The sequence below is a fragment of the Mytilus californianus genome, unplaced genomic scaffold, assembly GCF_021869535.1.
Source record: "Mytilus californianus isolate M0D057914Y unplaced genomic scaffold, xbMytCali1.0.p SCAF_10, whole genome shotgun sequence".
In the NCBI taxonomy this organism is placed as follows: Eukaryota; Metazoa; Mollusca; class Bivalvia; order Mytilida; family Mytilidae; genus Mytilus; species Mytilus californianus.
The window spans coordinates 19,697,944-19,714,104 of record NW_026262582.1 but is presented as its reverse complement, the minus strand read 5'-3'; the positions used below and the strand labels follow the sequence as shown (position 1 = coordinate 19,714,104).

At 31.4% G+C, this 16,161-nt stretch overlaps 1 protein-coding gene across 8 annotated transcripts in view; it reads right to left on the bottom strand.

The window, feature by feature from the left end:
• Positions 1-16,161, bottom strand: part of LOC127717737 (uncharacterized) — a 98,296-nt gene that overhangs the window by 21,557 nt on the left and 60,578 nt on the right. For 7 of the 8 annotated variants that reach the window (XM_052223508.1, XM_052223507.1, XM_052223512.1 and 4 more), the window contains 10 exons: positions 14,449-14,580; positions 12,968-13,120; positions 10,935-11,661; positions 9,966-10,151; positions 9,132-9,352; positions 6,277-6,385; positions 5,207-5,977; positions 4,458-4,574; positions 1,418-1,774; positions 478-492 (listed from right to left, as the gene is read on the bottom strand). In XM_052223508.1, the coding sequence (XP_052079468.1) occupies positions 478-492; positions 1,418-1,774; positions 4,458-4,574; positions 5,207-5,977; positions 6,277-6,385; positions 9,132-9,352; positions 9,966-10,151; positions 10,935-11,661; positions 12,968-13,120; positions 14,449-14,580 (2,788 nt within the window). The remainder of the gene's footprint in view (positions 1-477; positions 493-1,417; positions 1,775-4,457; positions 4,575-5,206; positions 5,978-6,276; positions 6,386-9,131; positions 9,353-9,965; positions 10,152-10,934; positions 11,662-12,967; positions 13,121-14,448; positions 14,581-16,161) is intronic. The other variant, XM_052223510.1, reaches the window with a different exon arrangement.

The window sequence follows — 16,161 nt, the reverse complement described above, 5'->3', positions numbered from 1 at the left end:
CATTGAATTCAGACTATTTATAATTTTGCAATACCATTCACCCTTCCTGATTAAATGCTCAATCTCATTTAGAAAGTAACTAAAAGATTGATCTAAAACATTAAGCCTGTAAACCTCCATATGTTTCCAGCCCATGTGTTCATTTGCACTGCTCTTCAAGAAAAAAAACCAATTTGATTTGGTGTATGAACAGCATGTTATGTGGATTTAATTATTTTTCCCAGAGTACCAATTTTGGTAAATAGTCAGAGTTCTCAAAATGTTGTGGTGAAGGTTTGGACCACCAACATTTTTAAAGGACTGACAAAATTTTGGTATTTTGCAATAGAAATAATAGTGAGGAACAGTAGATTTTTCTTCAAGGACAAATTTTGTGGATACTTGATTTCCAAAAATGCAATTCAAGACTTATGAACTGTGCCCTACACAAATCAAATTGTTTATCCATTGACCTTTAGTTAATGTGTATAACGTTACCTCCTGATTTGTGAACTATCCAATTGAATTGAAAAACAATACAGAATATTTAATATTTAAGGAATGATTGTAATATTTTTTCTGTCTATGAAGAAATAACATCAAAAATGTGGTGCACACTGAATAACCCGCGTAGCGGGTTATTTTAAAGTGTGCACCACATTTTTTATGTTATTTCGAATAGACAGAAAAAATATTACAGTCATTTCTTATAATTTAATTCTTAATTCCATTTAAACCGGAGTAAATCATGAAAAAACGTTAATGACGTCAAGGTCACATGACAGAATTATGTCTATGAGCTGATACACAAAACAACGTCAGCCAATCAGAAGACATGTTACATCCAAAATTAAATTATTAATGAATGTACATTACAAAAAAAAATCCTAAGTTCTGATAGAAATCGTTTTATTTTGTTCATTTTCACTTGTCCATGGCAGGTGTGGACACAGAGTGGTCAAAACTTCTAGAAAGTTCCCTATACCTATCCTATAGTTTGGATATACCATTTATTTTCTTACATCACAATAATTGAACCTGCTTTATGTTGGAAAATAAGTTAAGTTTTAGAATTCAATATTTTAAAGAAATCTGTGATTATATTAAAGTTCAGAAGTGGGCCAGTTGAAATGCCAAAATCCCTGTAAATTGTAGCGTATCATCTTTCAACACTGAGGGTGTCCATTAGATGTTGATTAGGTAAGAGTTTAACATACAGATATTTTGGAATCCTTTCTTTATATGTGTTATTAAGGATCCTAAATATTTTTATAATAATTATGTGTTATTAAGGACCAAAATGTTTTTATAAGAACTATAAGATAATTCTTTGGTAATCATTTTTACACATCCAATCTGTAATAATCTTTTGTTATTACATTAAATTTTGAATGAGATTTACACTCTCTTTTTCCTTAAGAAAAATAATAGCTCATACCTTGATGGGCAAGAGTTTTTTGCACATTATCAACAACTAAAAATCCACCATCGGCAGTACGTGTAAACTGTACCACATGATAATTCCCATCATTCAATCTTCGCTGATCAAAGGATATGGTCTGCTCGCCATTTCCTGTATTGTACTGGGCCACCAAGTATCCATTTTCCAGTCGAAGTTCAATGTATTCGTTGGCACCACCACTATCAATTCTCATAATAATTCCATCTTTCTCTTCAGTCATGAATCCAAATGCTAGTTTGTCCTCCCTGGAGTTTTGTGGATTAATAAGGTCAAATTTAATGACACCATACTGCTTTGAATCAATATATTTATTAAAATAAACACCAACTGGATCTGAAATTAAATATATTTCTTTAATCAGTACCGGTACGTAAAGATAAATTCTGATAAAACAATCTAAAGTTTAACCCATAAAATTTCAAGAGTACATGATAGTTTCAAATTAAGTATTTATAAAATAGTAATTTTAGTTTAAAAATAAGCAGTTTCTTTTTTATAACAAATTGAAAAGGGAAGTAACTCATGGTACTTTACTTACTATGGATTCATTTATTTTCGTGGGTACCAATTTTCGTGGATTAAGGAAAACTTACATGTTCGTGAATATTTAATTTCGTGGTTTTGCCAAAGTCTGCATACAAGCCTATAGAAAATTTGGTATTCGTTGAACATTAAATTTCCTGGTTCACCTGTACCCACAAAATCCATGAAAATTGGTATCCAACGAATAATAATGAATCCACAGTATCAAATTTTCTTGTTTTGTCAGAATACCTTGGTTTGAGCACATTTGTATTCCTGGTTTGTGGAAAAAAAGTTTTTCTTTTTTTTAAACTTAATTGTCCAGGCTACATTAATTTTGTAGCTTGATCTATGGTGTAGACATTTGATACTGTTGAAGACAGCATGCTGACCATTATATGGTGTAGACATTTGATACTGTTGAAGACAGCATGCTGACCATTATATGATGTAAACATTTGATACTGTTGAAGACAGTACGCTGACCATTATATGGTGAAGACATTTGATATTGTTGAAGACAGAATGCTGACCATTATATGGTGAAGACATTTGATACTGTTGAAGACAGCATGCTGACCATTATATGGTGTAGACATTTGATACTGTTGAAGACAGCATGCTGACCATTATATGGTGTAGACATTTGATACTGTTGAAGACAGCATGCTGACCATTATATGGTGTAGACATTTGATACTGCTGAAGACAGCATGCTGACCATTATATGGTGTAGACATTTGATACTGTTAAAGACAGCATGCTGACCATTATATGGTGTAGACATTTGATATTGTTGAAGACAGCATGCTGACCAGTATATGGTGTAGACATTTGGTATTGTTGTAGACAGCATGCTGACCATTATATGGTGTAGACATTTGGTATTGTTGTAGACAGCATGCTGACCATTATATGGTGTAGACATTTGGTATTGTTGTAGACATTTGGTATTGTTGTAGACAGCATGCTGACCATTATATGGTGTAGACATTTGATATTGTTGAAAACAGCATGCTGACCATTATACTGTTGTAGACAGCATGCTGACCATTATATGGTGTAGACATTTGATATTGTTGAAGACAGCGTGCTGACCATTATATGGTGTAGACATTTGATATTGTTGTAGACATTTGGTATTGTTGTAGACAGCATGCTGACCATTATATGGTGTAGACATTTGATATTGTTGAAAACAGCATGCTGACCATTATATGGTGTAGACATTTGATATTGTTGAAGACAGCATGCTGACCATTATATGGTGTAGACATTTGGTATTGTTGTAGACATTTGGTATTGTTGTAGACAGCATGCTGACCATTATATGGTGTAGACATTTGATATTGTTGAAAACAGCATGCTGACCATTATATGGTGTAGACATTTGATATTGTTGAAGACAGCATGCTGACCATTATATGGTGTAGATATTTGATATTGTTGAAGACAGCACGCTGACCATTATATGTTTGATGATCCTCTATACTGTGAACCAACTAATTTTCGTAATCCAAATATTTTCGAGAGTAGAAAAACATAATGTGAACTTAAACGGTTGTGAATGTAAATTATATCATGAAAATTAGAAGATAGCAGAACTATAACTCATGGTGAATTTTGTTAGAAAGAACTTTACACAAAATAAAGTATGCACAAAAATGTTTTGGTGTACAGTATGTCCTTTAACCCAAATAATTCAGGCCCTCCCCACAATCGATCTCTCCTGAAATCTTTACACAATTAAAACCAGTCACAAATCCTGGATTTTCATTGGCACCCTTGGGAGAGAGAGCCAATAAGCTGGCAGTTCACTTTTAAAGAGATATGTAAATCTGTAATGTTTGATTGAAGATTTTTCATACACTGGGCATTCTGATTTATTCAGGAATCAAATATATAATGACTGAATTATTAGGGTTAAATGTAATTTTCGGACCAAACAAATATTCAACCATAATTTATATTCCACTACTCTACAATGGCTTCAGTAATGCCTGCAGTCTATTCAATGAAAAATCACCATTTTATCATTCAGAATTGGTTTAGGATTTACATATCTCGATAATCATTGTTCTGTGAAAAACAAACACATTCTTGTTGATGTTATCTTCTCTTGAACCTCATTCATTGTTTAAGTTGTAATAACCTCTCCAAAGTTCTGAAAACTTAATTCTAAGACTAAAGTGCAAGTATTTACTAAAGTATGTCAAAACAAAGTGGGTGTGGCATGTACTATGTATGAGGGGGTGACACTTGGATGCTCATTTCACAAATTCTGCTTTTTTGTAATTTTTTTCTTCCTTTTTCCCTATCCCAATTTTTTGTACCTTTATCCCACACCCCTCTTTTTTTTACCCTCTATATCCCACATCCACATTTTTTTTTACCCCCATTATCCTACGTCCCCCTTTTTTTTTACCCCCTATATCCCACATCCCAAAATCATGCCATCCCCCTCATGTATGTTTCTGATTGATTGGTTACTTACAATCCTGACATGTAGGTCCGTAATACCCTGTTAGATCACACATACAACGTGACGAAGCGATACCAGGAATACATATTCCACCATTAGAACAATAATCAGCAGCGCAGGCTTTTATATCTGAAATTCATTAAATTGGACTGTATCATTGTTTAGGTACTGTGAACCAAGAAGTTATAGAGATGTTTTCATAATTGTGAAAATGTTGCAGAAATATTGTATTTATTTCAACTCACATTTTAAATTCCTAAGGAATTAGTAATTTAAGTTGTCTGTAATTTATCTATGAGGTTATCTGGCAACAACATATCAATTTTTAAGAAAGTTCAATGCACTTGATTTAGAAAAAGGAGTTTTTAAAGATAGTTTTGATATAGATTTTGATAGATTTTATGTACATTCTATATAAATGTTGATTTATTTTAAGGATTTACATTCCATTATATTTTAGTTTAACAGTTAGAGTTCAGCTTGTAAAAATCACATGCATAATCTGTTTAATAGCATATTTGCTGTTCCTTGACCTTAACAGTGAAAATTAATCACAGAAAATAATATCAAAACAACTTAAATGATAATAGGGGTGCAAATAGGGTAATTGTCAAAAAAATAAATATTATACCTCCTTTGCAGGTCACAGGTCCAAATGTAAGATTTCAAACTTTTTAAGGAAAAATAGGGAGTCCCCTTACTAGAACTTATGTGTTGGTAGGTATAGCATTTGCTTATCATTTCAACAGTAGTACACATACCTGTACAGGCAGACATAACAGCTGCCTTATCACTAGCAAAATTAAACAGGTTCGGTGAAAATCCATTTAGATCTACAGAGGCCAGACATCCCATAAATCCATGACGAGACACTATACTGGATGTTATTGCACTATCTTTAAAGTAGGTCGTCGGTAATCCACCGATATACATGTTACCAGTTAGCTGAAGATTTTGGTTCCCTGGAATCTGTATGTCCCTAGATGTTGCATCGACAGTTATTCTATAGTATTGCTGTCCACCTTGTATGAATTGTCTTACTTCAAACATGTGCCATTGGTTGTTGTTTACTCTATCAGGAGTTCTGATGACCACCGACTGTTTTGACAAACCGTTATTAAAGTGGAAGTTTAAAAACCCATCAACCAATTCAACAGCAACAAATCGACCTTGGGGTCCCTGGCTGTATAAAATGACACCAGAATCGTCTTTTGTTTTAAAATTAAACATCATCCTAAAGCTAAGACCCATATGCATTTGGTCAAGCACAGAGTGGACTTCACGGGTAGCAAATGTGATTGGACGATATATGAATTTATTCAATTGTCCTTCGTTTGTGATCCAAACAATTTTGAAGGCAGAATCTGGCAACCTGCCCTTGAGTTCACTGAACAAGTCTAGTCTATCCCAGTAAACATTCTGCATCAGGCCCAGATAATTTGGATGGTTTTCTACAGAAACTCCAGAGTCGCCAACTCCACCAAAGTAAATCTTGTCATATCGCAGATAGAAATTCTCACCCTGGATAGTTTCTACAAAAAAGAGTATAATGTTTAGTTGATTATGCTGATATATATATATCCTGTCCATTTTTTTTAATATGCTGATCAATACAATCACAACTAGTCTAGACTCAGTCTATACAGAGCAATACATAAGGTTGGGCTCTTGCCTTTTTATTGTAAGCAGTTCAGTTATCTCTAGATTTCCATTTTTTTGTATTTATTTGTGTTATTGGGTTACTGTATAATTTACATTATCCAAACCTCCACTTAATTATATGTGATATTCATTGAACAATAAATTGCCAGTCAACATTGTGTATACTCACTTATGATTGGTTGTTCTGAATCCACAAATAATTCAAGATGGCTGCCTCGTCGTTTGATAAACAAATTATGCCATCTATTGTCATCCAAGTTAGAGCCAACATAAAATACCTGAAAATGACAAAATTATTAAATGGCATATTCACAAAATAAACACAATAATGTTTGTTTAATACATAACCCACCACGCAATAGCTTTGGTGTATTCAGTTCAAAACCTTGGATGCCATCTGGGAACAGTATATCTAACGGGAAATGAATCTGATACGCTTTTCAGTATAAAATTGATAAAATCTCTGACTCCTCGAGACTTCCCGAGATTTATGGATTTGGTAGCGTCTGACTGAAAAACTATCAGAACTGCTCAACAAATAAACCACATAACTCTAATTGTAAATAAATACAAGTTTTATCATTTAGTAGATATATTTTGTCATATAAAATTACCAAAATAAGTTTGATTTATTTGATGTGAAGTGTTTTATGATAGTTTGGGAATTTGTAAATCATCGCGGCAATGGCCGCCATTTTTTTATTACCTGGTTTGCATTCTGCACAATTCTGTGATAAAATGCTTGCGATTTTAACAAATTTGAAGTGACAGAATACAAGTTTGATACACTAGCATCACTATAAAACTAGTTTGAATGACATTTTATTGATAATATCAGAAATTGTTAGGATAATAGCGAGTCCGTTTTTAACACATATCCGTTTCTGTATCGTATCTTTATTAACTATGGCACGACGATAAAATCGACTACAATCAGGTAGTGTCAAGTCCCGTCAATATATATGTTCCTGATGCCATTTTCTATAATATCATGCCACCGTTACACAAAATTTCACTTTTCGCACTTATTAATGTCTTATATTTTACAATTTCAAATTCATCTCTTTAGTAGCAAATTACCCTAATACTTTAATATTCATGAGATGAATGTTAAGAGATAGTTATTTCCCCTGGTCATGGTTAAACTGTCAGAGATGATTTTCACTTTTTCCCCAACACTGAATGTCTTACATTTTATAATTTCAAATTCATATTAGAAATTTGTCTCTTTAGTAGCAAATTACTGTATACTTAAATATTCATGATAAATGTTACAAGATAGTTATTTCCCTTGGTCATGGTTAAACTGTCAGAGACTGTTTTCATTTTCTAATTTCAAATAAATACTAGAAATTTATCTCTTCAGTGGCAAATTACCGTAATATTTGAATATTCATGAAATGAATGTTTAGATAAGTTATTTCCCCTGGTCATGGTTAAACTGTCAGAGACGGGTATACTCACACTTATGTAATACATGTAATTAAGAGGTTCTGCCCTCTTTATTATCCTCTGAATGCATTAATAAGAAATATAAAATATTTTATAATACAGATAATACGATATGATTCTGTAAATGTCATTATCAAAGTACAATTGAAAAATAATTTCACATACCCGTATCTAAGAATATTATTATTCTCAGCTTGTAAAAAAAAAACTGAACTTTTACAAATAAAAAAAATCTCTAAAATAATAAAATTATATCAAAGTATAACTCTAAAAAAGAATTATTCAGTATTAAAAATAGATATCAGAAAAAGAAAATTAGAGATTTAGCAATTGAAGTTATTGTTACATATATATGATAAAATCTGAAATGCAAAAAGCATAAACTTTTTCAGTCTATATTTGAAAATTTCTATAATTGATGGATTGAACATACCACCATCATGCACATATATGATATCATAGGGTTTTTGTAATTTTTTTGTAATTTTTTTCAATTTACATGCGATGATCATCAGAAACCTTGTTCCCCTTGTAGCAAAAGGTATTTGTTCAAACATTCGCCAGACTTGAAATGTAAATATTTTTTACCTGGATTAATTTTTTCTTACCTTTATTGGCAGCTGTACAACAAAGAAAAAATAAAAGCTGCAGGTGAAAAAAAGGCTTTGTGTAGCCAAGCTTTATAGATATTAAATATCCTTTCCTTTTTTTGGTTTTATGTTTTAAAATTATATCTTTAATGCTTTATTTATTGTTTTACAGATTTTCTTTGAATTCATCAAATATCTTTATGTAGCACTGTTTATCACATTCTTTTTCAAATTCATTTTCTTTTTTGATGTCTCAGAAAAAAAACCAAACCAAAACACACATTTACATAAATATACATAAAAAGAAAAGACTCAGGTCAGGGATTTCTCATTTGAATTGTTTCAGATTTTGTTATTATACAGTGCAGGTTTGCTAATTGTAGAAGGCTGTACAGTGTTAATTTACATTCATTGAGTACTTGTAAAATAAATAGATTAAGGACTCTGTCTGATTTGATCTAGAAAACTAGAATCCTTGAAAAAAAAAAAAATTCAAAAAAAAATTCCACAATCCTTGACAAAGACCTTTTCAAAGCTTGGGTTGCCATTTTCTGTCTCAATACTTTTCTGTTTTGTGAATTTTTTTCTGTTTTACCTTTTATAGTTATGGTTGTACCTCAAGTTATTTCTTTAGTTATTGTATTTTTTAAAAAAATTGTGAAAAAAAATCCTCTAATTGTATAAACTTTTGGATAAACTTACCATCTAAATTGTAAACTACATGTATATATATTTGTACATCAATACTGGAAAATACTTTTGGTTAACTAATTGACACTTTACCATCTAAATTGTAAACTACATGTATATATTTGTACATTAGTACTGGAAAAAACTTTTGGTTAACTAATTAACACTTTACCATCTAAATTGTAAACTATATGTATATATTTGTACATTAGTACTTTAAAATACTTTTTGGTTAAACTAATTGACACTAATATACCTATTTCTAAAAAAAACATTCTATCAGAATCATTACCTGAGGAGATTGACCTTCAACTTTGATGGTGACCTTGACCCTTCCATTATCAAGTTCAGCACGAAGGTAATCATCACTGATACTGGATATAGTTTGGAAGAGGAATGCGTTTCGTAAGAAAGATTTAAATCGTAGTGATATATCATTAGTATGAGATTCTTGTCGTGTGCTGTAAAAATATGTAAGGTAGTCATTTCCTTGGAAACCACCAATCATTGCAACTAAAAAGGAAAAAAAACACAGATGCATTAACTTGAAAACAAAACATTTAGCTACAATGCAATGAAAAATTGATTTCATATCTATATGTGATACCGTATTTGTCTTTTTTAGCATGTCCTTTTTTACTGATTAGGTATTGTCTATCTATTTGTGTGTCTCAAATTTTGGAGTATTCAAAAAATATCAACAAATAAAAAAAAAATGTCTTTTGGTATGAATTTTTCCAATTCTATCTTTAATTTCTTGACAATACAAAACAGATAAGGGTACCTTATTACAAAATAACAAAGTTAATTCCTGCATTAAAACAGCTGTCTGTTAGATAAGAGATATTATTCACTAAGTTGTCTATTAAACAATAAAGGTGCCAAGTGACCTTGTCTTGGGTCATTATTTTTTTTTTTTAATCACTGATGTTAACCTAAACAGATTTCCTAGTTCGGAGTTCGAACTCAGAACCTCAGTGTCGACAGGCTGGTAATTACTGTAGATCACTTGGCCACTGAGGCCCAATATTGTCATGTGACAACTTACACTAACATTATCATGTGACTTAATCATGTGACAACTTACACTTACATTATCATGTGACATAATCATGTGACAACTTACATTCATTACATCTTGTACCAGCCCATCCAGTGCCTGCACAATCGCAGTAATATTGTCTGACTCCATTATAGCATATTCCATTATTACATGGGTTTGTAGACACACACTGTTTGTTCATATCCATACAACCAAGACTTAAGTAATCTCCGACGGGTATATCTCTAATAGGTCCATTCATATTTGTGTCTGTAAAAGTAAAATAGAAATTCATGATAACTCAAGTTAATTGCTATAAATTCAGAAATTTTTGTGATGTTTTAATTATTGCATAAATTATGACAAAATTGCCTTCCAAAAAATTGTCGGAGGATTCTGAGTATCCTGAGAGAATCATTGACCTTTCTGAAGGAAAACTTGAAATGCAATTTTTAAGTACAATTTTTAAGTAAAAAAAAGATAGGAGTCAAACAGATTTTGCCATGAGTGGGGTTCGCGCTCACAACCTCAAGTGTTGACAGGTTAGTGATCACTGTAGACTATTTGACCACTTTTGATCATGATATTGTGTCTTCCTTTCTGAATATCATTTTTATTGCCCCCTTGATGTTTTTTTTCATGTTTTCCCCAATTGTCTGATGAATGTTGACATCTCAGTAAATGATTCAAAGCTTATGAAATAAAAATTCAGTCACAATTTTGCTTTTATAAATTACCAGACCAATTAATATAAAAATTAGGAGATGCGGTATGATTGCTTATGAGACAACAGAGTTCTCGAAAAATGGTGGTCTGAAGGTTTTGACCACCAAAATTTTGCAAAGGACCGACACAATTTTAGTATTTTGCAATAGAAATAATATTGAGGACCTGCAGATTTTCTTCAAGGACCACCAGGGGAAAAAAGATTTCGAGAACTCCGAGAATTTTTTCCACCATAGTTCAAATAACAAAGATATAAGTAATTATAGGTCATTGTATCAACAATGAGAACAACTTATACAGTATAGTCAGCTATAAAATCCTACTCACTTGTGTTTATAAGCTGTAAATCACTGAAACAGCCAAGGAATTTACTGTTAGATGAACCCCAGACATACCAAGACTTGAAATCTTCTGGAAAACCACCTATATAAATACCATCATTGAAATATGCTTGTGTCACCTCTTCTGTAGTCAGGTCCAAAGTTCTCTGAATTCCGTTGAGTGAAATGAATATTTTTCGGTCCTGAATTTCCAGTTTTATGTTCTGCCATGTTCCATCATTGACAATAACGTCAGAAACCAATAGTCGTCTAGTTCTTGCACCGAAGTCAGAAATGAAGTATAATTTACCGTCATATATCTCAAAGGCTAAAAATAACTGATTAGAAGAATTTTTACGACGAGCTAAAAATAAGACACCTCTTGACTCAAGTGTTCTAAATCTGAATACAATTGTTCCGCCAGATCTTAAATCCACATATGAATTTTGATTGAGATGTAAATTAAAAGATTTGATGAAGGATATGGTACTGAGAATAGTAACAGTTGTCTGCCTTGGTGTTTCTGGTCTGGTTGGTCTTGGTGTAGGTCTTGGTGTATAAGGCCAACGTGTAGGCCTTGGCGTAGGTCTTGGTGTTACTAGCGGTGTTATCGCCTGTCCTGGTACTATGATATCAATACCACTATTAGCTCCAGACCCATGATGCATTTGGGTAATATACTGCATTAAACTTACACGGAGTAGTAAATTTGGTAAATTCTTCACATATAATATCTGAAAAGTATCAATTGGAAGTCATGGCAGAACTCAATTTATCTATATTTCTAACATAAAATATATGAAATAAAGGAGGAAAAATCTAGAGGCTAAATAAAAATATTCATATTCATATTTCACCAAAAATCCAACAAAAATGTTGACCCTTTTATAATTTTACCAAAAATTAAAAAAAATATTCAAATTGTTATTTTAACAGAAAAAACAACTGTAATTTGAAGTACATTTCCCCAATGATTTTCTGCTGTATTCATGGTCTCCAAAGGAAAGAACCTCTAAAAAGCAAAATGGAAACTTCCGAAAGTTTCAAGACCTTTTACCATAGAATTATGACTAATGTATGCACCCTCTTCTTCCCTCATACTCATCAAAAAAGAGAATAGCTCTTCTATATAGATCATTTTTTAGACAACATTCATGAAATGTCTTGTTGAAAGAATGATACCATTAGGATAAATACCCAGGTAAACACCTTACTATGAAGTGAATAATATATGCATGAGGTTTGTTTTTTCTTATTTCACAATAAACGTTAAAAGTAAAAATGTTCCCTCAATTTAATTTTATCTTCATGGAACGTCAATGATCGAAGAAAAGAAAAAAGCGAACCAATTTTCATTTGAAATTGCCAAATTTATAAAGTAAAAATAACTCCCTTTGCTGTACTTGGTATGATGGGTGGGTGCTTAAGGCGGTACCAAACACCTTGACTAAAATTAATTTGGCTTGTTCAATTTATATAAAATTTTGACAAAATATATACTTTGACCCTTTGACAAAAATATAAAAATTCCAAAAAACTTGAACAATGCACTTTATCGGAAAAATTTAATTGGATATATAGCAGTTTGACAAACACTAATTTTGATCATTGAGAAGCTTAATATTTCTTTAACAAAAGAATGTGATTAACACGTTCAGCTGATTTTTACAGAATTACCTCCCTGTAGTGTTATGTACCACCTTAACTTCAAGTGTCAAATGCTTATTCAGGAGGAGAACATGTTAATGTTATATGAATATTTACCCTGCTTTGTACTAGACGGACATGATAAGTTTGATTTTTATCGTGCTAGTTAACAAGGTAACGGTCCAAAGGAAGACATGTAACCAGCCTACTCCGACACATCATTCTGACCACGAGCCATCCTGTCCTTGCTCTTACTCCTTTATGCTGCGTACTTAATAGCGGAGAAGCAGCAAATACAAATTATAAAGTCATTGGTTTGACCTATCACCTCCTGAGGCGGTCTTACAGTATTTGGCCATTGCTAATACATGTAGTAATTTTGTTAAGACTTACCTTAGTTATTCCACCACTATATCCTTGAGTAATTACGGCATCAGTATAATCTATTGGTGTACCTCCGAGGTAGACATCTCCTCGACCAATCAGCTGGATTTCTCTAACGGTAGTTATAGTTCCGATATATTCTTCGTCAATGAAGAATTTCAGCTGAATAATAAAAAAATATAAATAAATTTTGTGCATCTGAATAAAAACATAAGAAAAAAGACAATATAAAAAAGAAGATGTGGTATGATTGCCAATGAGACAACTCTCCACAAGAGACCAAATGTCTATTATCTTGAAAAAAGTATAGCAACTGTAAACAGCAAAAACAATCAGCCATACAAGATCTACAAAAATGCCAATGCATGATAAGAACCAATTATACTTATAAATAACATAAATCAATTAAGAGGTTTACTTTAAAAATTGGTTGAAATGGAGGAAAGCTGTGAAAATTTGACTGCCAGAAAGAAATGAAAGCCAAAAATACCAAAATTTTGATACAGCATATGGAATATTAAACACCACTACAGATAGTGTTAAATAAATAATTAAGTCAAACATGTCTAACAGACAAAATTAGCCCCTCTCCCCTTTCCCCTGTTAGAACTGAAAATAATTCAGTATTTTTTTAACACAAGTATTTTTTCATCCTCACAAGTAACAATGAAATATTTGACTCAATACCCCTCCCCCCAAAAAAATTATATTTAATAAAAAAAAAAAAAAGAAAAAAAAAGGTCAATGTCAATATAATGCCAATTTAAATAGTACTGCAAAATTCAGAAATTATTGCATGCATTTATTACTGCAATTTTTGAAGAATGGACAAAAATTCGAGTTTAATTTTGTGATATCAGGAAAATCTGCATACAGATAAATGTATCAGACATAAGAATGTGAGTTCTTATTATTGCAATACTCATACAGATAAATTTATCAGACATAAGAATGTGAGTTCTTATTATTGCAATACTCACACAGATAAATTTATCAGACATAAGAATGTGAGTTCTTATTATTGCAATACTCACACAGATAAATGTATCAGACATAAGAATGTGAGTTCTTATTATTGCAATACTCATACAGATAAATGTATCAGACATAAGAATGTGAGTTCTTATTATTGCAATACTCACACAGATAAATGTATCAGACATAAGAATGTGAGTTCTTATTATTGCAATACTCACACAGATAAATGTATCAGACATAAGAATGTGAGTTCTTATTATTACAATACTCACACAGATAAATGTATCAGACATAAGAATGTGAGTTCTTATTATTGCAATACTCAAACAGATAAATGTATCAGACATAAGAATGTGAGTTCTTATTATTGCAATACTCACACAGATAAATGTATCAGACATAAGAATGTGAGTTCTTATTATTGCAATACTCACACAGTTGCATTATTCACATTAATAAAAACATCGCAAAAATTTCTGAATTTACATTATATAAATGGTTCTAATTGTTACCTCTCTTCCAACCCTATCCACTCTAAATGTATGCCAGTCCCAGTCATTCAGTTCTTTGATTTTTCTGGAGGTTAGTTTGATTTCCTGGACACGTCCATTTCCTTCATCAATATGGAACAGGAGGTAACCATCCTATGGATAAAAGTACATGTGACCTTTGACATAATTATTAAATCTAACTTATGACAACATATTACAATACAACTACCATAACCATTGAGAACTTATAACTATAAGTAAGAAATATTTAGATACATTTGATCAGAAATACATCAAATTCTTATATTGTACAAAAAAGGGGTTACAAAATGGGGATATACGTAATTGTGAATCCCTCCTCCACTTCTCTATAACTCCCTCGTCTCTCCCTATCTTAAATCATCTAGACTCCAAATTTATTTTGCCCAATTCCTGCCCTCCCCCAAAACAAACTGCCAGTTCCAAATTCTTTTCAGGAAACTACCAAATAATTAAGAATTTAGCACTGTATTATTCTTTTTTTCTTCTTTAATTAAACCAATTAATTGTATCTTTAGTGTTAGGCTTGAGATAAAAATTGATATTCAGCAAATCCATTAAATTTGCATAAATACAGAGGAATGTGTAATAGAAAGTGATTTAGAATAAACAAAAATATTTAGGCTTGGATAGTACATGTTTGCCCATTGTATTAAACATGATGAATTTTAACTTTCTCAGCATGAAAAAATTACATTTGAACTGGCAAATAGCTTACATCAAAATAACCCTTTAACACTTTCTAATTTTCCCGTAGGTGCAAGTATTGTAAAAGTAACAAATAGCAAAAACATATATAATTATTAATATACAATACAAACACAAAAGCATAAACTTTTGTTAAGTAAATTCTACTGTCAGTAAAATAAAAATAATAAAATTAGAATAATACCTAAGGCTACTTTATGTATACAAATGACAAAGTTATATACAAATGTTCCTACAATAACTAAGAATTGTAATAAATCAAAGACATGCTTTTATAGCAAGAACTTATTTTCTAATTCTAATAAAAGCTACATTTATATTTCAAATGTTACATTTTGCAATTCAATATTATCAAATTTTTCTGAAACTTAAATTTACTTTTCATGCAGAATATTTATTTCGCCATATAACAAAGCAGTTTTGAAATATGATTACTACATACCAATTAATGAATGTTAATGATGAAGATGGGCCACTTTGCAAATGGTTTTTATTTTTCCATGGGATGCATGGGTCCATTTGGGCAGCAAAAGACTGCAATTTACATGAATTTAATAAAATAATTAATAACTGATTGAAACTAGCTTTTATTATGTTATAAAGTCAAGATTAACATCCCTGCTTACATCTATATTCCAGTCATAAATGAGAATCCTCATTATATGATTACTTGGCCGTTTTTAAAGTGATTATTTGATTACCAGACCAAATATTTCATGATTATTTGATAATCTAGGACTGTATTTTTGATTATTTGATTATCTTGTTTAAAAAAATAATTAATGATTATGTGATTATATTGGCAAAAAGTTTGTGACTGTGATTAGTTGGACACCCCTATGAGGGGCCTCATATATTAGATTTCTGTCACTTTTAGGCTTTATAAATCCTGGTGTAAGTTAATAATGGGTGGATTAAAATTCACACACCTGCACCTGTTTTGGGGTTGCAAAATATAAAGAAAAAGTTATTTTGGTTCCTTCAGTC